We start from the raw sequence: 24,251 nt of genomic DNA, 5'->3' as shown, positions 1-24,251 counted from the left end.
TTAGTATCGTGGCCAAGTAATATGGGACGGAGGGGTACTTCATTTATTAATTCTTAAAGAACTTGAAAAGCCAAAAGTAAACAAGTAAAAGTGCACGGAGGAAATAAATGTGTCGGAGAATTAAAATTAAAGTGCATACGTGTATATATACATGAGAAGAGAATAAATATTCAGTACTCTGACATATGTTTACGTGGGATAAAAAAATAATTAATTAAAATGTATAATTCATATAACTTTTGATACAAGTATTTATTGTTGTGTTAGTGTCTGTCGGGCACTTATATATAATAGAAAAACTTGGAGCCCAAGTACGTAAAAGAAAAAGAAATCATCACGTTAATCGTTTGGCCCCAAGCAAAATGTTGGCAGGCAAGCCATCTTGGCAAATAGACTTTTACCTATACATGGGTATAGACCCCACATCCTCAATTATTGTCAAAAACAATCACGAAGAAAAGTTATCTTCCTTGCAAAGGTACTACTTTTCAACACACAAATTAAAAGCTATGAATTTGGCATCTCGCGATCTACATCAGCTGGGGTCATGTCCCTTTATTTCTTGTTCCATTTCCTATATAAATAGTTACATCACATATAATCAGACTCAATCCCTTCTCTCTTTGTTTCCTTAATTATACATATACTCATTATCTCTTTGTTCTATTAATTACAAATGGCAGACGCTACTTCCTACAGCCACCCTTTGTTTAGCTGCAGGATTTGCCAGAATCCTATTGCTCTTCGAGATGATCTTCTCTCTAAACGATTTGTGGTTAGTAAAAAAAAAATGTTCACTAATCTTGATCCCTTTAATTTGTTTATAGTAATTCTATGTTGACTTCAATTGAATTGAACTTGTTAGGCAAAATCTGGAGGAGCATACCTTTTCAAGCATGCAATGAATGTAGTTGTGGGGAAAAAAGAAGATAGACAACTGATGACGGGTTACTTCAGTGTTGCTGATATATTCTGCAACAAGTGTGGGCAGGAGTTGGGTTGGAAGTATGTTAAAGCTTATAATACTGCCCAGAAGTACAAGGAAGGTCGTTTCATAATTGAGATTGCCAAAATTCTTAAGGAATATTGATCACCCATTATATATATGCACAAGAGCTCGAGAATTACTGTGTAAATTTAATAAAATTCTGGCCATGTAAATGGTGTTAAAAACACTCCTTTAAGCCTTTGTGTATTATCGTGGTGTTGATCTGTTTAAAAAAAGGTTAAGCTTTTTTATATACAAGAAGCAGTTTATGTCAGGGCAATTAAGCGTAATTAAAAATACAAGAACTTCCTTAATTTCCTTGTGGATCTATGCGTGAACGTTTTCCACTGTTATAATATGAAGAGAGGTCTGATATAGGCATCAGCATATATACAAGATAATAACGATGAGATGATAAGTATTTTAATTTGTGGCCTACTCAATTATATGCCATCTCTTTCTTTAAAAATGTGTTGATAAGGTGACATATTAAGCAACCTTGGGAGACTTGTTGAAGGTCTGATTAGTGGCATAAGATTCAAAATTTAGCTGAAAATGATGGTCTTCGTTTTGGACAACTAATTGGATAAACACAACTTTCCTGCTTTTTTTTTTTTTTTTCTTTTCTTTCGGTAGGCCAATGGACTTCGGTAGCACATCCTATTTTATGAGTTGATTTTCTCAGTAGTCAAGTTATATTTGCATTATAATGTGGGGATTGTCATCAAATACGTATTCAGTATCTAATTTTATGGTTAACTTTAGCTTTAACCCATTATATTTTTAAAATTATGAATTTATATCTACTATTTTGTTATAATTTTTACACATAAATTTATACTCCACATTGAAACTTTATTTGACTTAAACTCACGATATCCGTTGCACTAATAAAACATGTGACTAACTCGTTTAAACTTTTACGTATGACACTCTTTTATTACTGAAGTATGTATTCGACATAAAAAAGTGTTGATAATTGTAGGAAACTTTTATTTACTTAAAAGGTGAACATAATCTAAAGCAACTTAAAGTAAAGGAAATATCACAATCAATAGACACAAAATCAAAATTCAAAGTAAACGTTCTCAAAGGAAGAGCTATCAACTAGAGAGGGCGAAGTGCATATATACCCGATTTTGAGATTACTATTTAATCATACTCACGATACGTAAAAAGTGCAAAATTTCTCAAGACATGCGTGTCTGAAGTTGGTCTTGCCGTAGAGAGCTGCCTAAACGGGACTACTTATTGGGCTTTACCGTTGGTCCTGTCCATCAAATATATATTCAGCCCAATAAACATTAGGCCCAAAATCAACAGGCGGCAGGGCTGCCATGATACACAACAGGGAACTGTCTTCTTTCCAACAAAATAAACTCAAAACCAGGCGGAAAATATCCTCTTGACTGACCCCTTAATCATAATCAAGAATGGCAATTATGAAATAGTCCCCCACTAAACAGGTTAGTATATAATATTCAAAGCAATAATTAAAATAATAGCTACGTAATTGTTTTATCTTTATCTGTCCCCGATTTCTATACTGGTGGGTGAGTCTAAGCAAAGAATAATAACCCTTTACTCAATTTCTTTTTTCCATTTCTGCTTTTTCTTAACAAACATGATTTTGTTCCTCATTGATAATTGTGAGTTGGTTTTTACAGCTCAGATTCTTGTCATATCCTACATATTGTATTGTTTTAATTCATATATTTCTTTACTTGACTAATATTTTATCTTGATTTATACGTATTTTAAAAAAAATAATCCTATCTTTGTCACAGCAGCTTAAATTTCTTTCCAGTTTCGTGATTGGTACTTTATCCAAATCTCTTATAATCCTGCAAGTTAAACCTATCAAGGGTTGTAGTTATCCTTTTGGAGCAGAATTCTGGGTTGTACTCATTTTCTCTTTTAAGGTAATGAAAATTGTTTTTGTTTTTGCTCTACTTTCTCTGTGCAGCTTTATTGGTTTTTTCGTTTTTTTTTTTTTTGGCTCCCCAAGTATAAAGTTTTTATCTTTGTTGATTTTATCTTGGATACTCCTTTTGTGTAGGATTTGGTCATTTGGGTTTCTGGGGTAAGTGATTAGTGAGAATTTTTGCAAATGGATGAATTGGTTGGACCTCGCTTGTACAGCTGCTATAAATGTCGAAATCATGTCTCTCTTCATGATGATATAATTTCTAAGGCGTTTCAGGTGATTGATTTTTGATCCATCTGTGCCTTGTTAACTTATAGCTATTCTAATATCTAAATACAGTACTTTTCTGTTAGTGTTTAGTATATAGATGATTTATGGTGGTTTAAGTCATAGTATGTTTGCAATGGCTTCTGTTTGGAATCAGTTGGGGTCAAACTTTGCGTCTATCTCTTATTGTTCGGTACTAGTTCCGAGTTCTCACTAGTTTGTGATCACTGCTTTCAATTGAATTTGATTAACTAAATCCCTCATTTGTCTTGAACTCAAAGTAATGGATGGGCTTAACTTGTAATTAAGGAAAACCAAATGAGAAATGAGGAAAAATAAGGTGGAATCAGCTCACTCTTATTGATGCGTTTTACCACTTCTTGATTTCGGCCTTCATGGGATATAGTGATTGTTGTGTCTTATAGTCCAGGAATTAGTCAAAGCATAAACATTGAGCTGACAATGGGCAAGGAAGGACTAAAATTCTCTTTTTACTTATGTCTTATTAAAAAAAAAAAAAAATCTCTTTTGCACTTCAAGAATCAGATGATACAGTCAGACATCTCTATAACAACATTTCACTAAAACAACCAATTTTCTTTGGAACCTATTTTCATGTTATGTTATATGTACTTTACAATAGCATTTTGCTATAGCAGCCAAATATATGATGCTTTTATATAGTTAAGTTTGACTGTACTTAACTAGTTAGTTTCATTTGTGTTAATCTTGTTTCTAAGCCTTGTCCAAAGAAAACAAATGTATTGCTTTTCAGGGAAGGAACGGCAGAGCTTTTCTGTTTACTCATGTGATGAATATTGTGGTTGGGGCTAAAGAAGACAGAACTCTCATGACGGGTCTTCATACTGTTGCTGATGTACACTGTGGGGATTGCAATGAGGTTTTGGGCTGGAAATATGAACGAGCTTATGAGCCAACTCAGAAGTACAAGGAAGGGAAATTCATACTTGAGAAATCTAAAATCGTTAAAGAGAATTGGTAGCCGCCACCAATTTCTAGTTGATTCTTTATCTTTAATACTTAATGTAAGTAATGTTTATCCTATCTATATCAATCCCTGTACATAACATGCCGAACTGAATAGATTGCAAATGCTCAATTGAAGATTTCACTTTCTGTTGTTTCATGTAATTCATTGATATGCAACTCTGTTAGTAAACAATTGCCCATACTATCTTTAAGTGTTTTTTTCTTTTGTGATTGTTGAATTGTCCTTGAATGAAGCATGAGAAATTTAAGACATTTGCATCATCTTGTCTTATAAGTGAAGATAGAGGGTCTGTATCTAATGGCATTGGATTTAATAACAGGTTGAGTTTACGTGACTTTCTCATTTTTGTTAGTGCAACTTCATGTTTTTTGACCTTCAGTCATCTCTTCATAACCACCAAATAACATAGGTGAACAATGTTGTGATGGATTTGTTATTCCCTTAAAAAGAAAAGATGTCCTTCAAGTTTTGCAGGGTTGTTTCAGTTTACCTGCTTCTGAGTAGCATCTGTTTAACTGATTACTAGGTCCAGTTATTGGTGCTACTAGGAACAAAGGAGATGCCAGTGATTCTAGAAAATGATAGAGATGCCAAGCAAAAAGCTTGATTACTATTAGAAAGTAATAACACTAGAAATTACCAATAGGATCTTCTATTTGGAATTTCTTTTTTCTTCTCAAACAAAATTCCAAATAGAAGATCCTACTTCAGTTCCAACATTGACTAATTCAAGACACAGTATAGTTAGAAACAATCCCGACTGACTTAGGCACAAAATCAGTCTCTCTCTAGCAAAAACTGGCTTGTTAGTTGAATAGCATAGTAGAGGTAGAAGAGGGAAAAGATGGGTCTTCCACGGGGGCAGCAGCATTATGGCTCCTGTTTACCATCACAATGTGTTGGTTAGGAGGGTGATTGTGTTGGCCCCTATAAGTTACAACCACTTTGTTTGAATCTGTTGAGCTTTGCTGAACATGTCTCCTTGCCGGACAATCTTGAACTTCATTACACCTATAGTAGCTCTTGAGAAAAGGCGAACCACCAGTTCGCTTCATCCCATACTTCTTCCATCTCCATTGATCTGCCTCACTCAATTTCTCAGCCAATATTTCATATCTTTCAGTGCTCTTCCCCCGATAACAAACACTCTTGCCTTCCTTAATACTTGAACTTTGCATCGAGTATCTCGCCTTCTTGTTTCTCTTCTTCTCCTCCTCATGTTCTACAAGCAGCAGTGGGGTGTTTGGAATAGTTTCAGTTTGGTTTTCTGAGTTGTGGGGTTCAATTCTTGAATTCTTGGAAAGACTGCAAACTTCATCTAACCCGAAATAACGCTTGTTTCCCATGGCGAACGAGTCACTAAAATCACCAACACAATCACTTTGGTCTGGAAGAAGAGTTGGTGTTTTTGTGTTATTAGCAGAGTTACCATGAGTAGGATCCTCATGGACATTGTGATCGACAAGAACAGAAGTATTAACGTTGTAGCAATTTCTTGTATCATCATGAACAGAGTTGTTCATGTTGGAGCACCTTCTCACAACTGCCCATAAATCCCAGTCGTTTTCGTTTTCAGCCATTGAAAAACTTTCTTGTAGGAGAAGGCTTCATTAATGCAGGGTTCTATATTTATGGACTTAGTTTGCATTGAAAACTGGAGTTAAACAAACTGTTTGGGTCCGTTCTCTATACGCGGCCAAGAGATTTATTGCTTTGGATTTGATTCTTGAACTATGTATGTAAAGAAATCTGAACGATTATGGAAACAAATTTAGAAACAATATATACATTATTTTTTAACTTTATTTTTTTTGGGAAATTATATATTTTTCGGTCAGACGGTTAGAGCCACCAAAGGTCAATTTTTCATGCACCTCTTACGAATTTATTCATAAAGGGTTGACTAGCAAGCAAGTTCCCATGCTCGCTGAATTAATACTCCGTAATATTGCTCTTAGATTTTATTTTACTTAATTCTTACTCCCTATATATAGCATATAAAAAAAACTAAGTTGTTGGGGTTAAAATATTGCTCATTCCAATCCATTTACTTTAGGTTTCATTGTTACTCCCTCCGTCTCAAAATATTTATCGTCCTTACTAAAAATACTTGTCTCGAAATATTTATTGTTTTATTTATCCAAGATAAAATTAATTAGCTTTTTCGCATTTTACTCTTGTATTAATTACATGATAAAATTAATTAGCTTTTTCGCATTTTACTCTTGTATTAATTACATGATAAAATTAATTAGCTTTTTCTCATTTTACCCTTGTATTAATTACATCAATGGGCTGAATTTGTGAGTTCACATACCAACATTTAAGAGGTTTCATCGTTAATGGAATAAATATTTATTGAGAAGAAAGAACATGATGAAATATGTTAAGCAGGTAAAATATTCAAAATACTACCGCTCCAATACAGTGTGCGATATCCTCATCAATATCCCAGTCTCCTTGAATTATGGACCCAAAATACTTGAAGCTTACTCTCTTGGATATGACTTGCACATTGATTTTCACTTCCACCTTCGCCTCATGAATTACATCACTGAACTTACACTTCGGATATTTTGTTTTAGTCCTACTTAACCTGAAACATTCAAAGTCTAGGGCCTGTCGCCAAACTTCCAACTAATCGTTAACTCCACCACGTGTCTCGTCAATCAATACTATGTCATCTGCGAATAGCATACACCAAGACACATTCCCTTTTAAATATGTCGTGTTAATTCGTTCATCACTAGACAAATAGGACAGGCTAAGGGCTTGATGCCTTGATCCCTGGTCTGAGGAATAACCTCTCTATTACTATTTATTGCATTACAATTCTTGTATTATCAATTACCGCGTAAAATAGTTCCTAGATAATAATATCTGCATAACTGATACCAAATGAACCTGAGTGCTAGAGAAACGTCTAATTTATCATATTCAATTTCGAGTTTATTTATGGTTCATCTTCTCACAAATTTATTAAGTTTGAAACTATACTTAATTTGTTGTCATCTGCAAAGGTTGCCACAAATTTAGTCATTACATGTTAATTTGTTAAAAGAAATGATTGGATTCAAGTCAGTCACACTCCAGGTAAAAAAGGGCAAAAAGAGACATCAGTTTGAAAATCCGAAGTTCATTACGTCCAACAGGCTACAAACCTCCGGCTAAAATACCAAAAGTTTCATTTTCATCGGGGAAAAGCTACATTCCCTCTATTTTAATTTATGTAATACAATTTCAATTTCAAGAGTCAAACTTCTTTATTGTGATTGTGAATTTGGACATACAATCTTTAAATTTTTTAAAAATAATTTACATGCTTAGAAACGACATAAAAAGTATTATATGTCACAATAATTAACAATTTAAAAAAGAGATAATGATAAAAAAAAAACACACCTTAACTATCACCTTTTTTTGAGTTTCCTACTTGAGCTATCAGATGTGAGAGTTTCCTACCTAAACTATCACCAATTAGTTACAAAACACACCTCAACTATAATTGTTCACTTTTCCTACATAAACTATCACCAACTGGTTTGCAAAACACGCTTCAACTTTCAGTAGTTCACTTTTAATGAGGTGTATTTTGCAAACTAGTTGGTGACAGTTCAGGTAGGAAAAGTGTATAAGTGAGAGTTGAGGTGTGTTTTGCAAACTAGTTAGTGATAGTTTAAATAGAAAACTCTCACAAGTCACGCCTTATAGTTCAGGTAGGAAACTAAAAAAAAATGATACTTCATATGTGTTTTTGACCCTTAACCTTTAAAAATATTTAAAGACATATGAATAAATTGCGGTAATTTTTTTTCTTATTTGACTCTAAAAATAAGAACTGTATCACATAAATTGCGACACAATGGTAACTTTTTTGGCCTTGCATCATTGCCACCAAATTTCAGGGTTTCCGATTTTGCTCCGACCATGTTAATCTGAGCATCAATATACAAATACATATTCTTCGTCATTTTGTATCGAAAATTATTTCAATATCACCCTAATTGCATGCATCAACAAGTGCATATTTATTGGATTTTACTTTTACTAAAGTGTAATTTTTTTTTTTCTTCCATAAAACATATTTTAACATGTGCAAATATTTATCCTTATTTCAGGTTTACACCCATTGACTATAATTATATATTGTGTTTTTATGTGATTTGATAGTATAACATTCTTTATATGGAGGATCAATTTATAAAAGTTAAGCTCTTGATAGTATAAGTGTATAACATTCTTTATATGGAGTATCAATTTATAAAAGTTAAGCTCTTGATAGTATAAGTGTATAACATTCTTTATATGGAGTATCAATTTATAAAAGTTAAGCTCTTATATATAATTTGTTATGAGCTTGAATTTTTCTTTTATAAGTGATAGTTTTCTTAAAAATTATAAATCCTCGTATTTATTAATAGCGCATTAAATGATAGTTGTAGTTTTCTATTAACTGTATATTACTCCAAATATTTGACCTCTCAGTATGAACGACGATAAAAATGCAACTAGCATGTTCCACACAATACCCCACCCCCGGCCCCCACGCCCTCCCCCCAATTCATTTCCGCGAGTTTTGGGTTAAAATTGTCCCTTATTTATGGGAGTAGGTTTATTTTGGTCCCTCAAATATTACTCTGATCATATTTGATCCCTTATATGTGGGAGTATGTTCATTTTGGTAGCTTAAATATAACGCTAAGCATATTTAATCCCTTAACTATGCTACAGAAGGACACTTTTGGTTCCCCTAATAGAACCCGTTTAAAAAATAACAGTGCTAAACCTATGTGACACTCACGTGACTTGTAAGAGGCTAAACCCATCAGACAAAAATACTAAATTCATTCGCCTTTCTCCCCAACTTCATATGAAGAAACACTTCACCGGAAAAAGCCCTAACCTCTCCGTAGAAAGATTTAATTGGCTGGAAGAAGAAGAAGCTGATTTTTTAAAACAGGCAGAAACTTTATCTAATATATTAAAATTTGCATTCACATGCTTTCGAAAAAATTTGGAGTGGTTCCACCAATTAAGATAATTTATAGCAGTTGTTAAAAAGATTTTTTTAATATTTAACAAAAATAACTTTATATTCACATGCTTCCAAAATAAGTGTAACGGTTCCATATGTGCTGCCAGATTACCGTTTAAGAATTGATTACCAACCAAATATTATGAGTTGCTTTGCTAATATCTTATATGAGTTACATTTTTTAGAGAAATGTCATTACTATGCTTTACATTTTATCCGATGAGTTTAGCCTTTTACAGGTCACGGGAGTGTCACATGAGTTCAGCACCGTTACTTTTTAAACGGGTTCTATTAGGGGAACTAAAAGAGCCCCACTTTAGTATAGTTAAGGGATCAAATATGCTTAACCCTTATATTTAAGGGATCAAAATGAACCTATTCTCATAAATAAGGAATCAAATATACTTAAAGTAATATTTAAGGAACCAAAATAAACCATACAATTTTAACCAAAAACTCTCATTTCCGCTAAATGAAAGGGGAAAAACCGGAAAAACAGAGGGCGAAATTCAATTTGCCCCTTCAACACAGAGGTGGGAAGACGGTGAAGACGGGAGCTAGGATGTATCTGAAAGCCCCATTTTGGAGCAAAGATTCCAACACTGAATCTCAGACGGAATCTCCCTCAGCAGTAACGGAGCTAATCAGCTCGCTTGAAAAGCAGAGATTATACAGGGAGGTTACACTCGCACTCCGCTCAGGTCTCAGTGATGCACGCGCCGAGTTCTCCTTTCTCCGTATTCGTGGCCTACGTGTCATCCTCAAGTTTCTCCGATCCGTTGCTGAGTCCGATACTACAATCAACCTCTTCTGTCACAGCCAATCCATTCCCGATCTTCAAGGTACACTCCTTTCTCTGCACCCTAGGGTTTCGATATTGAATGTTACTCCCTCCGTTCCAAAATAAGTGTCACCTCAGGAATTCAAGATAAAAATTGGCATGTGTTCCAACTATGCCCTTAGCATTAATATTGATCAGTTCTCAAAAAGCATCTAATAAATAAGTGTAGTTTAGTAAACTCCACATTGTATTTATTGATTTCTTAATGGGCGTGATTTTTGCTAAGGTGACAGTGACACTTATTTTGTGACGGAGGGAGTATCTCCTATTGGTTAACCAATTTTGATATGAAAGTTGGTTGTATCAGTCGGCCTCAGGGTAGTTGTGAGTGTACAAATTCTGATAATGACATTAATTGCAAGTTAGGGAAAATGTAATTGAGGTTTGTTTTATCTTCTGACAAATGTGCTGCTACAGGAAGGTTAGGAAAATAGAAGTTTTGCTTGTTTAAAAATCATATATACCTCAGATGAACTCGTATGGAATTGGGTTTGGCTTCGTCGGGGCTCTCGGTTAGGTTTTATGTCAGCTCATTAGAAGATCATCAAAATTTAAAGCTGAATTTCATTTTCTTACTGCGATGTGTTGTATCAACTCTGAAGCTTTCAAAAGGTATTATTGTCATAAGTCGTTCATTTAAGCTTCAATCTTTTTGTATGATTATATGGACAACTGTGTTTTCTGGTTACAAACAAATGTTTGACAGCTTTTCGAGTTGGAATGCTAGTTCAGCATTGATGAGAATTTAGGTAAACTGATAACTTGGGAACTGTTATCATCACTTTCTGATGGACTCTGTAGCGAATAGAGATATAGGCTAAGTTTTATTATTTCTAGTTTGACCCTTCTTAGTTTTTACTGCTACAGTTTAGCCTCACTTTATAATCTATTTTCACGTGTACCCCTGTTAGGTTTGCTTTATATACTTTGTAAACAGAACATTGTAGGGCTATCTTGAATGAAAATCTGAATTTTATCTTTTATTTCTTTTTCTCTCTTTCTCTGTTTAATTACTTTATGCTTTCATGACAATTCCGACGTGGGAATTGTTACAATTGGTATCAGAGCCGATGATTCTCGGCTATTCATCGGTGTTAATGGCGGACAAACAGAAAAATAGGGATTCCGGGGGAGGTCCGTATCAGTTGGAGCAACAGATCCAAGCTTTTATTGACACATCGAATAGAAGAATGCAGCATATGGAAGAATGGAAACAACATCTTTCCTGGACTTCCCATAGTTCACCATGTCAGTACGAAGTTCAAAGATGTTACAACGAGCAGCAGATTTCAGCCGAACAATGTGCTTACCATACAAATCTTATTCCAGCACTTTATGGGGTTGAGTATTGTGGTGCAGATTTCAGTACTCATCCAAATACTTACGGATTTGAGTGTATCTCAGCAACCATGGGTATTTCAAGAGACTCTAAGCACCAAAAATGTGCCACCGGTGGAAAGAGGAATGCTTGGAGGAAGAAGCACAAATATGAACTTCGTCGCCAACCAGCTAACACTAAGCTATCAAGTAACAAGATAGTTAGACGAGTTCGCGTGGGTGGTGGCAATGCCAAATGGAGTGCAATTGTTCAAATCGGTGCTACTGCTGAGGAGATACAACGTGGAAATACATTGATGGATGTCGAAGATGAGAGCTCAGAAATTAAGGAGGACCAAGTGTTTGACAATTGTCCCCATCCAGAGGCAATTGCTAATCAACTAGCTTCCAGTAGCACTGAGAAAAAGTTAGAACCAGATGCGGATAAAGTGTTTGATATAAGTCCTCAACAGAACGAAATTGATGTAGATGAGCTTCAATCAGTAAAAAGAGATGAGGAAGAAGAAGAAACACTGCTGCGATTGGAATCAGGAAACCCCGAAGAGGAGAAGTTAGAAAATAATGAATATCAAGTTCTTGATCAAATTCTTCAGATGTATGGAATCAATATAACGGATATACATTGGGATGACAGTGTAGGAGATGAGCCTATTGAACTTGAATATAGCGAGCGGAAATCAGAAATTAAGGAGTACCAGGTGTTTGATATAAGTTCTCTTAAGGACGACGCTGAGGTTCTAGATGACGAGCAACTGCAAGCAGCTGGATTCTCTCTCGTAAATCCTATCTCGCTCTCACTAAATATGGTTTCCAATGATATGGTATAAACTCATGAAGAGGTTGGAAATCTGGACATTACTTTCAAATATGAAATAAAAAATGCAAATGTGGAGCTTGTTTTGATTCTTGATTGCGATAACTTTTGTGGGACTGAGGAATTTGCCCAAACTGAAAATTTCACCACTGTTAAAAGAGTATATCTACATGGTGATTCTGTTGCAGCAGTTTCTAAACCAACAAATTGTACTGCTAGTGTGGAAGAGATCAAGAAATACCCTATCCTTACTCACTATCTAACTAGTGATGTCTTTGGATATGCAAGTCAAGCTGTTGAGGTTTCTAGAAATCTCATTCTGACTGGGAATAATGTTCATGTCGACACTGGTGCACCTGACCTCGTCTTTACACTCGAGGTACAATCTCCTAGACTTTTTCTTCCCAAGGTATTGTTAAATTGGGCAGCAACTTAAGCTGATGCTTCAAAGGTGGATCATCTTGCCTCACTAGAAAAGTATTCTGAGATCATTATTGTACCATGTACACCTTTTTTGGCAACGGAAGTGGAAGGGTCGAAATCTATCAAGACAGATTTTGTGGTATCAGATGTTGTTTCAGTTGCTTGTTGAGTAGCAGCTGATGCTGGAAGTCCATCTCTTTGTGCGACCAACATCAAACGAGACTTCATCCATGTAGAGTATGTAGTGGCAGCTACAAATCATCATAACTCAATAGTGTGGCAAATTTCAAGAGACAATTCTCATTGTAAATTTCTTATTCGGCTAACACATTATTGTCAATTACCTGCTTTTCAAGATGTATTTTTCGTGCCACGGGTGGCAAGGAAATTATACAATTGTCACAAAGAGGTTTGAAATGAATTTGGAAGTGGAAAGGATGTGCATGTGGTAATTCCGAACCTTGGCAGGCAGCTTGCAGTTTGGAAGTTGGAGGAAAACACTATTACTGCTAAAGAACTTGTTAGAATTCTCCTGACTAGTCACTCTGCTGGAATAGTTGAAGCCATTGTTGTGCCTCTTATTCACTATTTTTCTGCCAATGTGTTTAGCTATTTGAAGTTGGAGTACTTGCATATCTCACTGTTTCTACTTAGTGTTCAACAAGGGGATCGATTTGGTAACTTTTTCTACCTTCCTTATATCTATACGAAGAGAGTTACTGGTGGCATTGGGTTCCCTATTTTTACAAATGAGCGCGCTCGGATGATCTATCATGTTGATTTTGTCTTCTCCATTATCCTTGTGATTTGGTTACTCATGTTATTCCTTTTCCGACTGGATATGAGTGGTTTGGAATTGCATATCAGTGCAGATGATGTATTAAATTTGTCGGAAGGAAGGGTGGAAACTGTGGTGAAGGTTAGTAAGATGTCATTTCTTGGTAGCATTATGGCTTGTAGTCAGGATAGGAGGATAGAACATGTACTGCTCGAATAGAGTGGAGTAAGAGTGAAATTGTGACTCAATTCCTTGAGCTTTTTCAAAAGGATTACTTTATTCTTTTGTAAACAAAAAAATTATTATTCAGTAAATAGAGGATTTCCTAATTCAATTATTTTATATATCAATCAGAAAAGCGAAGAGATTGGAGCAGATTCATGATCTTGGGCTATAAAAATTAGTTAGTTCCTTATGAAAGTTTGTTTAGATTATTACTTCATGTGCATACAGTTATATTTGCTGAAATCAATGTGGTGTCCTCATTTGTGTTTCGGACAGTAACTTTGATTTTTTATTTGAAGTATATCATCATGGGGCTTGAAAATGTTGATAGAGGAAATGGAGGCACATTTATCTTGTATTCCCTGTTTCATAATCATGCCAAGGTTATTTCCTTGCTCAATGATCAGTTTACAGAAAAGAAATCCTCATGCCTCAAGCATGATATGACGAGCTTTGGAAGGATAAGTCATGATCCTAGTCAACATGTCAATGCTGCTCAAAGCAGTATTTTTCCTCTTAAAAATATTGCTTCAAGAAACATACAACTAGATGTTTTTTGGAAAATTTATAAGGAAAGAGAGTCCTTTAAGGAAGTGCTACAAGCTCATGTCATAAATGCAAAGTTCATAAGTCCTTGTGGAGCTCTCGTGGGAATTCATCTGAAGTCTTTCAGAATCATGATCGAAATAACTTCACTGGCTGCGGTTATTGTATGAAGGGAGCATCATATTTTGATGTTAATCGGGACAAAGTACGACCTGCAGATGTTGTGGTTTCTCCTGGTTTTAAAGTAGTATTTCAGCAAGTGCAAGGGAAGACAACATTGAAAAGTCTTGGTGATATGAAGAACAAATGCTTATCTAGACTTGATAGGAAGAATACTAGAGTATTGCACTGTCTACAAACTCAATTAGATCGGAAAGGACATCACTGTTGCGTTCAGTAGCTTCTCTTGGGCTTGACTGTTTGGCTAGGATGCCAGTTCAAATAATGAGCATTATTTTTTGGCTCTGAGCAGCTTGAAGATTGATGCATCAGCAAATAAGTGAAGCATCACTGGACTCCTTATTAGTGGGGTGGACTCCCCTTTCATTTTCAAATCATTTCCTAATCTTGAGGGCAAGGTTGTTATAAGGGGGGCGGATGTAGCGAATAGAGATATAGGCTAAGTTTTATTATTTCTAGTTTGACCCTTCTTAGTTTTTTCTGCTACAGTTTAGCCTCACTTTATAATCTATTTTCATGTGTACCCCTGTTATGTTTGCTTTATATACTTTGTAAGCAGGACATTGTAGGGCTATCTTGAATGAAAATCTGAATTTTATCTTTTATTTCTTTTTCTCTCTTTCTCTTTTTAATTACTTTATGCTTTCATGACGATTCCGACGTGGGAATCGTTACAGACTCAGAGGTTTTACAATTTCTTCTGAAGTATAATTGGAACTAAAAGGACTTACAGTTTATTATTATGAAGTTTCTTGTATCTCTTTTATGTTAAAATTGGTCTTTGCATGTAAGGGTAGCCTGTTCAATTCATTTCCAGTTCAAACGACGTTGTCTTTTCTGACTTGTTCCCATTTGAAAAGTGTCTGAAACTTCAGCTGAATACAGATGAAGCCACAATTAGCTGTGAAGTGCAATAACAGCTTATTAATCTTGTAATTTTAGGGGCATTGACACCTCTGCCTTTTGTGTACAATCATATTCGCCATTGATATTTATTCTGTGACTCTTTGGGTTAAAAGCTTCCAGTTTCTGTTATATGGTTGAAACTTACAGTAGTATAGTTCTTATTTTCATGATTCTGATGCCGGTTTATATGGATATAATGAGAATATGTACTTCGACATTACTTTGCTTAATTTAGAAAATGGACAGGTTATTAACCATGATCTATGCAACAGTGGTTCCCGTTCTTTTCAAACATTCCTTAAGAGATATGGAGGACCAGCATGTTACCAGTCTAGACCACATATTTACTGTGGAACCTATGGAAATAACCAGCCCGTCAACTGATTCTGAAGTTTCCCTAGCGCTTCGAGTGCTGGAAGGTTGTTGTCTGATTCATTGCGAGAGTAATGTTTTGGCCCATCAATACAAGGCAATCCCGGTAAAGTTCCCCTGTTCATCTTATCTTCTCACCAGAATCTGATCTGATGCCTTTCTTCTTCTAATCATGGCCCAGTAAGCTGGAAACCATAAGCTTCTTCAAATGATTCTGAAATTATTTGTACCCCGACATTTTTGCAGCTACTTTTTGTAGTTGGAATTGAAGCTTAGCTTTCTGTTTTTGATCCATTACCTTTGGAGATTATTTATGCCCTCATAATTTACGGTTTCATGAAAATAAGCAATTCAAAACGATGACATGTTTAACTTGGTTGGAAATAAGCAGGTGTTGATGAACATATTGTCGACTCGAGGGGTACTAGGACAGGGAGCATGCTTGGATGCTTTAATTGCTATAATGCTGGATTCATCTGCCAATCAGGCGGTAGATATCTTTTCTTTTGACTTATTATTGACAAAAGTGATCTAGAACCAGTTTTTTACCTGTAATACTCATTTGAAAAAGAGTTTGGTATGAGAAGTTTTCTATATTCAGTTAGCATTGGGGAAATCATCCAAAACAGTGTTAATAAGTAGCCACATCTGGATATGTTTCCTCATTTAACTGGAGGATACAAGATGAAAAATACTTGTGGTTTTGAAGAAGTAGGTACAATTCAAGATTTATGCAGTTCCATTCTATTTTATCCTTAGATGATCTGTACTTTGTTTATTTTATTGATTCCTTCTTTTAGTAATTAAGCCAATATTTTAATCCACTGGCTGGTGCTGCACTAGGATTTCGAGGCTTGCAATGGCATTGAGGAAGTTGCCATACTGATTAGAGACAAACAAGTAGATGAAAAATTGAGGTATTTCATCTCTTCAAGCTCGTTTTTTCTGATAAAATCTCTTGCAATGTGCATGGCATTCTAACATGATCCACCCTTTAGGGGAATAAAACCTCTCACGCCCGGTTCACGCTAAAATGTTCATACACATATCTATCATGACTATAATACTTAATAAAGGGATTGTCTTACCCTTAATAAGGCAGTATTATAAGGCAGCGGCTGTCGGCATTGATCAATTTGGTATTGCTGGCAAATGGAAATGGAAATGTTGGTGTAATAGCTCGTATAATAGATTTATTGGCTCTAGCTTTCTCATTGATATAATTCCGTATAGTACGTCAGCATGGAGGAGAAAAGATCGAATTCCTAATAGGTTTTATTCATCTTTATCCTATGATTTTCATGGATATTGGGAACGTTTAAGAAGTAGCATTGATTCTGTTAGATGGAAAGAGATTTTTCCTGGTTCTATCTATGCTTCAATGGAATTTTTATACCCATACCCTAGAGCTATTGATTGTGAAGTTTTAACATTAGCATTCATACAATTACTCGAGCAGTATGCTTACAATTTGGTTCTGCGTATTTGAAATTTACTATCGGATATACAATGCAATTACCATCATCCTGTGATATCTCATTTACTTTAGGTAAGGCCATTCCTTTGTGTGATCAAATTGGTAATCGTGTTCCAAAAAAGATGATATATGTGATGATTGAGCAACTAGTGAAGTTATATGGTGAGCAATATCAGGATGCTGTGATTAAAGGTATCTTTATTCGTATGTATTATGATAAAAAGGATTCCCCTCAATTAATAGACTTTCCTAATGAGATATCATCAGATATTCTTACTCATATTAACCAAGTTATGGAGTCAGAAATGGAAAGTTGTGAACTACCAGATGTTAAATCACTGAAGTATCAAAGAAGTTGTATTCCCACTAAAATAAACGCAATCAAAGGTAAGGGAACTGAATGTAGTTCTTTCATGGTTGCCGATATAGAGACTATACTAGTCAATAGTGTTCATGTACCTTACGCTGCTGGTTACTTAGTGGTGAATCCTGGTGATGATCTGACTTCCATACCGTCATATTCTATCAAAACCTTTTTCAGTGAAAATCACATTCCTTTCTATCCTAACTTTGAAGATAGGAGTTATAAAATGTTATTTGATTTTCTATCACATTTGGAAATATATGTTAATAAAAAATCTCGTCTTCAAACAGTTTATTTCCATAATTTTGCCCGATTTGATGGAATTATCGTTCTTAGGTATTATGCTGATCGTGGTAATAAGTATAGAATTAAAACATTGATGAGGAATCATAAACTTTACGAGTTGAAAGTCTATATTGATGTAAGCTCTTATTACGTTTCAGAGATTCATGTTTATTGTTCCCTAGCACTCTTGAAGCATTGGGAAAGACATTATGTCCTGAATTAGGTTCCAAAGGTTCTGTCCAACATTCTGAATTGGAAGTGTCTAATCTTCAGGGTCATAGTGAGGATTTGATAAACTATCAGTGAGGATTTGATAAACTATCTTCGACAAGATATCCTTCTCTTAGATGGAGTGATGTCGAAGGCCCAAGAGATATTTGGGAAAAGTATCATACTGATATCGTGATTGTGATGACATTGTCATCGCTTTCCCTTAAAATCTTTCGTCAGAATTATTTGGATGATGAGGCCTTTCGTATTCATTTACCTACAAGGAACCAAGACACCTTTATTAGGCGTGGCTATTATGGTGGTCATGCAGATGTCTATAAGCCCCATGCTGAGGATTGAGTCTTTCGCTTATCCCTATTCATAGTAGGTACACTTAGAGTAACCCGTCGTCTCTTTTTGGTAGTCCTTTCATAAACCATTATCTCTTCTTTTACGAAAGACATATGATCCTGTTTTGTAGTGAAATATGGTACACTATAGACAACTGCTCTATCCATTACAGAACAAAACCCACTTCATAAAATCGACTATGTCTGGATATTTATGTATCCAAAATTCATTGCTAAGTTTTGTGAGGTTATAGCTATCCTTTCGACTAAGTAATTCACCATATTTTAGCCTAATATCCTTTTCCATGCTGTTCAATGTCTTCCCAAAGATCAATGGCATGAATAGACTTTTGATGAGCCTTCTATCTAACTTAGATTCAATGATTTCCATCTGTAATTTATCATTTATTCGATGATGCAAAAATTCCTTAAAATCATGGAGCAAGTACATGTATGCACCTTGTATTTTCCCATCAGGGTGGGGAATAAGATTCGTTCTCCTAGCCATTTCTTCGTTAAGCAATAAATAACTCATGATCTGATAAGCACTGGCAGCAGCATCTTGAGTTATTGGTATCCTATTATATTCTTGAACTGGCTATGAACTGAAATGGATCACTAGCACCCTTAGCGAAGCATATTAAACTCTCATCAGAAGCATAGATCAAACTCTGGTTTTCCTTATACCATTTAAGAGCATCATTATAAAGATGGAATTTCTTAAAGGCAGCTGATGTGGCTACTATGTCCTTAGCCGACTGGTTGATTCCTTGTTGATTATTGTAGGCAGAGACTATTAAACTTCTAGCTAAATCACGCTCATGAAAATGCAAGATATCACTGCAGTAGATTCTACCACGGAAGTCCATAAAGGCAGGCAGATAAAAGACATAACCCTCGTATGCGGAGCTAGCCTGATTATGAGATCTTCATACCTAGCTGTCTGCACCCTATTAGCTAATTCCTTTACGAGATAACTAAGGCTACAAACGTTCTTTATATCCTTATTCTGGAAATAAGATTTCCTCATAAGATCGTAGACTTCATTCAGATTAACGTGTGCTAGTATTCCTGGCATAAGAAGACCTACTTTTTCTAAAGTAGCACGATGATTCTTAATGAACTCCAATATATTAGGATTTATCTGAAATCCTTGTTTCTGAAGCCCATTCAATATGTTGCACATTTCCTTATACCTATCATCATCTAATTCTATATTGAAATTGCTTAGGTTACGGGATGATATGAGACTAAACCTATTATTGAAGGATGATATCGGACTAAATCTATTATTTAAGGATGATATCGGACTAAAACTGTTATATATATCTAAGGTAGGACAGCTTAAGTAACCACCTACCATATCCGATAACACATAAGGCTTCCTTAGCTCAAAGTCAAAACGAAATCTTTTTTCCGATATGTGTTCCCAATTTAATGGCTTGCAAACCATTGGAAGATTGAGTTTCAATGGGATATGACTGAAGTCAAAATCACATACAGCGAATAAATTGGATTCTAAATAACCCTTCCTTTCTCTTTCACTACAGCTTTATTATCGTCTGCTGAAAGTCTCTCAATATAGATCAACTTTCTTTCAATCATGAACTTGAGCAATCCGTTACCTATTTCATATTTTTTACCTTTGATATCAACTCGACTACTTGTTGCTGTACTACCAACTTTGTTTTTCTTATTGATATATTAGCTGATTATATTAGCCTGTGTTCGAACTGTGCTGTCTAACTTGTCTAACAATGTAGATACCCTCACAGCCGAGGAGTCTTGAATACAGTTGTACAACAGCCCCAGGACATATATAATGATAGCCTCCAGCATATATTGACTGAACTGATCTATAGTACTATTATAAAGATGTTGAGGTAGGTATTTATATAAATAGGATTTAGCGCTTATACGATCCTTTCCTATCAATAGTTTGATTAAGTTAGGAGTTTCATTAAATATACTATATTCATCGAATTTAGTAGTTATATCTTCAATCTTCTTCTGTAACTCAAGTAATTTTTTATCCGAGATGTCAATTGTATTATTAATGATCTCTTTATCCTTCTTGTACTCATTCAATAATATCATTACCTGTTTATTATACCTTGCTGCATCTTCTTTTTCTCTGCTTTTATCTTCTATTTCCCTGTAAAAATTATCCCAAAACTCATTAATGACAGTATGAGTAGATGTACTATACTCCTTTCTATCAATGAGAAAGCTAGAGCCAATAAATCTATTATATGAGCTATTACACCAACATTTCCATTTCCATTTACCAGCAATACCAAATTGATCAATACCGACAGCCGCTGCCTTATAATTCTGCCTTATTAAGGGTAAGACAATCCCTTTATTAAGTATTATAGTCCTGATAGATATGTGTATGAACATTTTAGCGTGAACCGGGCGTGAGAGGTTTTATTCCCCTAAAGGGTGGATCATAGTCTTTGTTCATTTTTTGGGTGGATCACTGTCTTTGTTCATTTTTTATTGACGTTCTTTTGCTTCAAGATCCTCCTGCATGCTAATTCTACTGTTTCCAACATTTCCTTCTCTCATCATGAAGTTGGAGCTGATTCCCCCTAGGAAGTCTGAGAGTTTCATTTCAGCCCAGAGAAGGAAAAAAAACCTTGACATAAAGACCTGAATTCACATAGTTATTCTGCTTGAATTGTCTAAGAATTATTGATTTTTCCAGGCTCAAGTGTGGAGAATTTCTACTGCTTCTCATTGGACATGTAAATGGGAGGGAAAGGCCTCCCATGGCAACAATTCATGAAGACATAAGGCGATTTCTAGGTGAGAAATCTGCATCATTGATATGGGCAGCTAGCCAATTTGGTTCAACCCTTGATCCAGAACAGAGATTGACAGCTTTGCAAATTCAAGCCCGTAGAGTACTAGAGTCCATAGACCTTTATTGACTATAAGGTTGCAGCATTTTTTGTCCTTGTGTGATGTCCAGAAGCCTCAGAGAGGTGGCAATTTCACTGATATCCTTGCAACAAGGATCGACTAATAGGCTATCCAGAAGGTACAATAGGAAGATCAGTTAATTTCTGGCGACATTACAATATCACAATGTGAATGTAAATTGTTTGTTCTATACAAAAGTACAATGCTTTCTATTTTTCTACTCTTATTTGTGTTGTCAATATATTTAGTATTTCATAAATCTCATCTGTTCTTTGATGGGATGTATCGCATGCTACAAACACGTGTATTTCACCTTTATCTTCAATCCAACTACATCCAGGATTTTTGTGCATTTTCCTCTCATTGATGAGTTGTCTTATTTTGGCAAGATCACCCCATCTGCCTACAGAAGCATATAAATTTGCTACCATGACATAGTTTCCAGTATTTCCTGGTTCTAGCTCTATGAGCTTGTTTGCTGCAATTTCACCTACCTCAAGATTCCCATGGATAACACAGCCTCCAAGCAAGGCACCCCAGATCACTGTATCAGGATCCAAAGGCATCTCTTTAATGACCTTCAATGCTTCATTTATCTTACCTGTTCGACTTAAAAGGTCAACCATGCATGTGTAGTGTTTTAACGTGGGTTTCACATTACAAGATCTCATCAGATTGAAGAATTCAAGCCCCGTCTCTATTATTCCTGCATGGACGCACGAAGAAAGTGCTGACAAAAAGGTTATATCGTCTGGTATGAATCCATTGTCTAGTATTCCGCGGAAGAATGCAATTCCTTCCTCCCCATATCCGTGCATAGCATATGCAGTAAGCATTGCATTCTCCGTGACCAAGTTATACTTTTTAATGTTATCATAAGCCATTCTAGCATGCTTGATACATCCACATTTTGCATACATGTCCACAAGAGCCGATCCTATGTGGGTGTCTGAGTCATATCCAAACCTAATTGCATAAGCATGAATCTGTTTTCCACGGTCAAGAGTCGCTAACCTTGAGCAGGCAGGTAATATGGTCCCAATCGTGTAAATATCAGGTCTCAAACCTGAGGATTGGATGTCCGAAAACAACTGCAAAGCTGATTCATTATGGGCATTCTCAACATGGCCAGCAATAATACTGTTCCAAGTGTACATATTTGGATCAAATGCGTCTACCTTCATCTTCTCGAGAGTGCGTTCAACATTAACCATGTCATCAGAGCGAGCATAGCTAGATATTAAAGCATTCCATGTTGGTATATCCCTCTCATTTACTTCATCAAAAGCTTTCTGAGCAGCACCGACATCTAGACACTTGCTATACAATTCTACAAGTGCCCCACCAACAAAAGGATCTGTTTGCAGACCCCTAGAAATTGCATAAGAATGTATCTCCTTCCCACGCCGTAACAAACCCATATCTGCACAAGCAGCAAGGGCACTGCCAAGGGTGAAGGAATCTGCTTCAATTTCTTCCTTCCACATTACCTGGTGAAACATATTCAAAGCTTCACTGAACATAAAGTTGTTTACATAACCTGAAATCATCGAATTCCATGAAATTATATCTTCACACTTTCCTTCACGTTCCATTTGATAAAACAGCTCTTGAGCCTTTGAAATTTCTCCATTCTCAAAGTATCCCACTAGCATGGTGTTGTAAGAGACATCATTTTTCATCGAATACATTGAAAATACTAGGAGGGCATTATCCATATCCCCACACCTCCGGTAAACATCAATTAAGCCATTAACAACGAAAGAGTTAGACATCAATTCATGTCTGGTCAAATATCCATGGATTTCTTTCCCCAAATATAGCATTTGTAATCTACCACAAGCAGGAAGTACACTAGCCAAAGTTTGGGCATTTGGTTGGAATCCAGCAGCTTGCATTTTGTAGAGATTTTCAATAGCCTCTTCGTCGTATCCATTCTGTGAAAATCCACCTACCAAAGCACTCCAAGAAATAAAATTTGGAGTAACATGATCCTCAGCAGTCATTTTATTAAAAACTTCAAGCGCTTCGCTTAACATTCCGTTGGCAGCAAAAGCAGTAATAACTGAATTCCAAGAAACACAATCCCTCTTCAACATGTTGCTCAAAAACTTTTCTGCATAATCCAAACTCCCACATTTTCCATACATATCAATCAAGGCATTACCCACGTAAATATTCGATGCAAATCCATACTTTATCACTGTACCATGTAATTGTTTGCCCAACTCAGCACCACCATAACCACAACAAATCTTCAGCACAACCGGAAACAAGAAAAACTCCAATTCAAACTCCTCAAATCTCACCTGCCCGAAACACTCAAAAGCTTCCTCGTAAAACCCATTACTTAAAAACACATTAAGAAGAGCATTCCACGAATACAAGTTTCTTTGACGCATTTTGTCGAACAAGTGAACTGCATCATCAGAACAGCCACATTTCCCGTACATCTGGAGCAGCTTAGTTTCAACAAACTCGTGTCCGTTGAACCCATTTTTGAGTGCTTGTGCGTGGACTTGTTTACCCAGCTTGGGACATTTGCAGGAATCAAGAACTGAAGCATAGGTGGTTGAACTTAAAGGGTCGTCCAAAGGAGAGAATTGGGCCGGGCCCCGGCCCGTCGAGATGGGCTGTGGAAATTCACGTCGCTGAGGTGGATTTGATTTGTGAAAGGTAAGCTTAGAAGCATTGAAATCAAGGGACTCATGACTTGGTGGCTGAGCTATGGGTTGCAACAGGGAGACCATTTCGAGCATAATGTGGCTAGATTCTAAGGACACATTTATTATAATTGGATTAAAAAAAAAAAAAAAGGAATTTTGTACTACCGTACACAACAAGCAGTGAATGCTACAATTGAAAACTATCACTAGTTTTATCTTTTTACAAATTTCAGACAGTATAAGTACTGCCTAAATATATTGTGTTATGTGTATACATGATTTGATTTAAGGTAGAGTTTGTTTTACTTCAAGGTAAAAC

The 24,251-nt window shown here is 35.8% G+C and overlaps 5 protein-coding genes across 9 annotated transcripts; 3 read left to right on the top strand and 2 right to left on the bottom strand.

Annotated features, from left to right (window-relative positions):
- Positions 1-597: 597 nt before the first annotated feature.
- LOC132632120 (protein yippee-like At4g27740) lies at positions 598-1,262 on the top strand. The gene is made up of 2 exons (XM_060347955.1): positions 598-775; positions 866-1,262. Exons 1-2 carry the CDS (start codon positions 677-679, stop codon positions 1,088-1,090), a joined length of 324 nt encoding a protein of 107 aa, XP_060203938.1. The 5' UTR covers positions 598-676; the 3' UTR covers positions 1,091-1,262.
- A 1,034-nt stretch (positions 1,263-2,296) lies between these two features.
- LOC132632121 (protein yippee-like At4g27745) lies at positions 2,297-4,334 on the top strand. 2 transcript variants are annotated; one of them, XM_060347958.1, is made up of 3 exons: positions 2,297-2,454; positions 3,048-3,191; positions 3,958-4,334. In XM_060347958.1, the coding sequence occupies exons 2-3, from the start codon at positions 3,099-3,101 to the stop codon at positions 4,183-4,185; spliced, it is 321 nt and encodes a 106-aa protein (XP_060203941.1). In that variant the 5' UTR covers positions 2,297-2,454; positions 3,048-3,098; the 3' UTR covers positions 4,186-4,334. The 2 variants fall into 2 exon arrangements, with proteins under 2 accessions (XP_060203941.1, XP_060203939.1); XM_060347956.1 differs by lacking the exon at positions 2,297-2,454 and adding an exon at positions 2,491-2,910.
- Positions 4,335-5,000: 666 nt separating this feature from the next.
- LOC132631217 (probable WRKY transcription factor 15) lies at positions 5,001-5,774 on the bottom strand. The gene has a single exon (XM_060346812.1). The coding sequence runs from the start codon at positions 5,772-5,774 to the stop codon at positions 5,001-5,003; it is 774 nt and encodes a 257-aa protein (XP_060202795.1).
- Positions 5,775-9,678: 3,904 nt separating this feature from the next.
- On the top strand, positions 9,679-21,492 carry LOC132632119 (uncharacterized). 4 transcript variants are annotated; one of them, XM_060347953.1, is made up of 6 exons: positions 9,687-10,071; positions 15,553-15,758; positions 16,044-16,142; positions 16,496-16,569; positions 20,102-20,221; positions 21,049-21,492. In XM_060347953.1, the coding sequence occupies exons 1-6, from the start codon at positions 9,702-9,704 to the stop codon at positions 21,272-21,274; spliced, it is 1,095 nt and encodes a 364-aa protein (XP_060203936.1). In that variant the 5' UTR covers positions 9,687-9,701; the 3' UTR covers positions 21,275-21,492. The 4 variants fall into 4 exon arrangements, 3 of the variants coding, with proteins under 3 accessions (XP_060203935.1, XP_060203936.1, XP_060203937.1); XM_060347954.1 differs by lacking the exon at positions 20,102-20,221; XR_009579254.1 differs by lacking the exons at positions 15,553-15,758; positions 16,044-16,142; positions 16,496-16,569; positions 20,102-20,221; positions 21,049-21,492 and adding exons at positions 11,136-13,564; positions 13,948-14,977 and having other exon boundaries at positions 9,679-10,071.
- Positions 21,399-24,142, bottom strand: LOC132632118 (pentatricopeptide repeat-containing protein At2g13600-like). Its single transcript, XM_060347951.1, has one exon. It carries the CDS (start codon positions 24,023-24,025, stop codon positions 21,476-21,478), a length of 2,550 nt encoding a protein of 849 aa, XP_060203934.1. The 5' UTR covers positions 24,026-24,142; the 3' UTR covers positions 21,399-21,475.
- Between the last annotated feature and the right edge of the window lie 109 nt (positions 24,143-24,251).

This window comes from Lycium barbarum, chromosome 3 (assembly GCF_019175385.1).
Source record: "Lycium barbarum isolate Lr01 chromosome 3, ASM1917538v2, whole genome shotgun sequence".
NCBI classification, from domain to species: domain Eukaryota; kingdom Viridiplantae; phylum Streptophyta; class Magnoliopsida; order Solanales; family Solanaceae; genus Lycium; species Lycium barbarum.
Note: the sequence above shows the minus strand (reverse complement) of the source record. Positions and strands in the feature narration are given on the sequence as shown.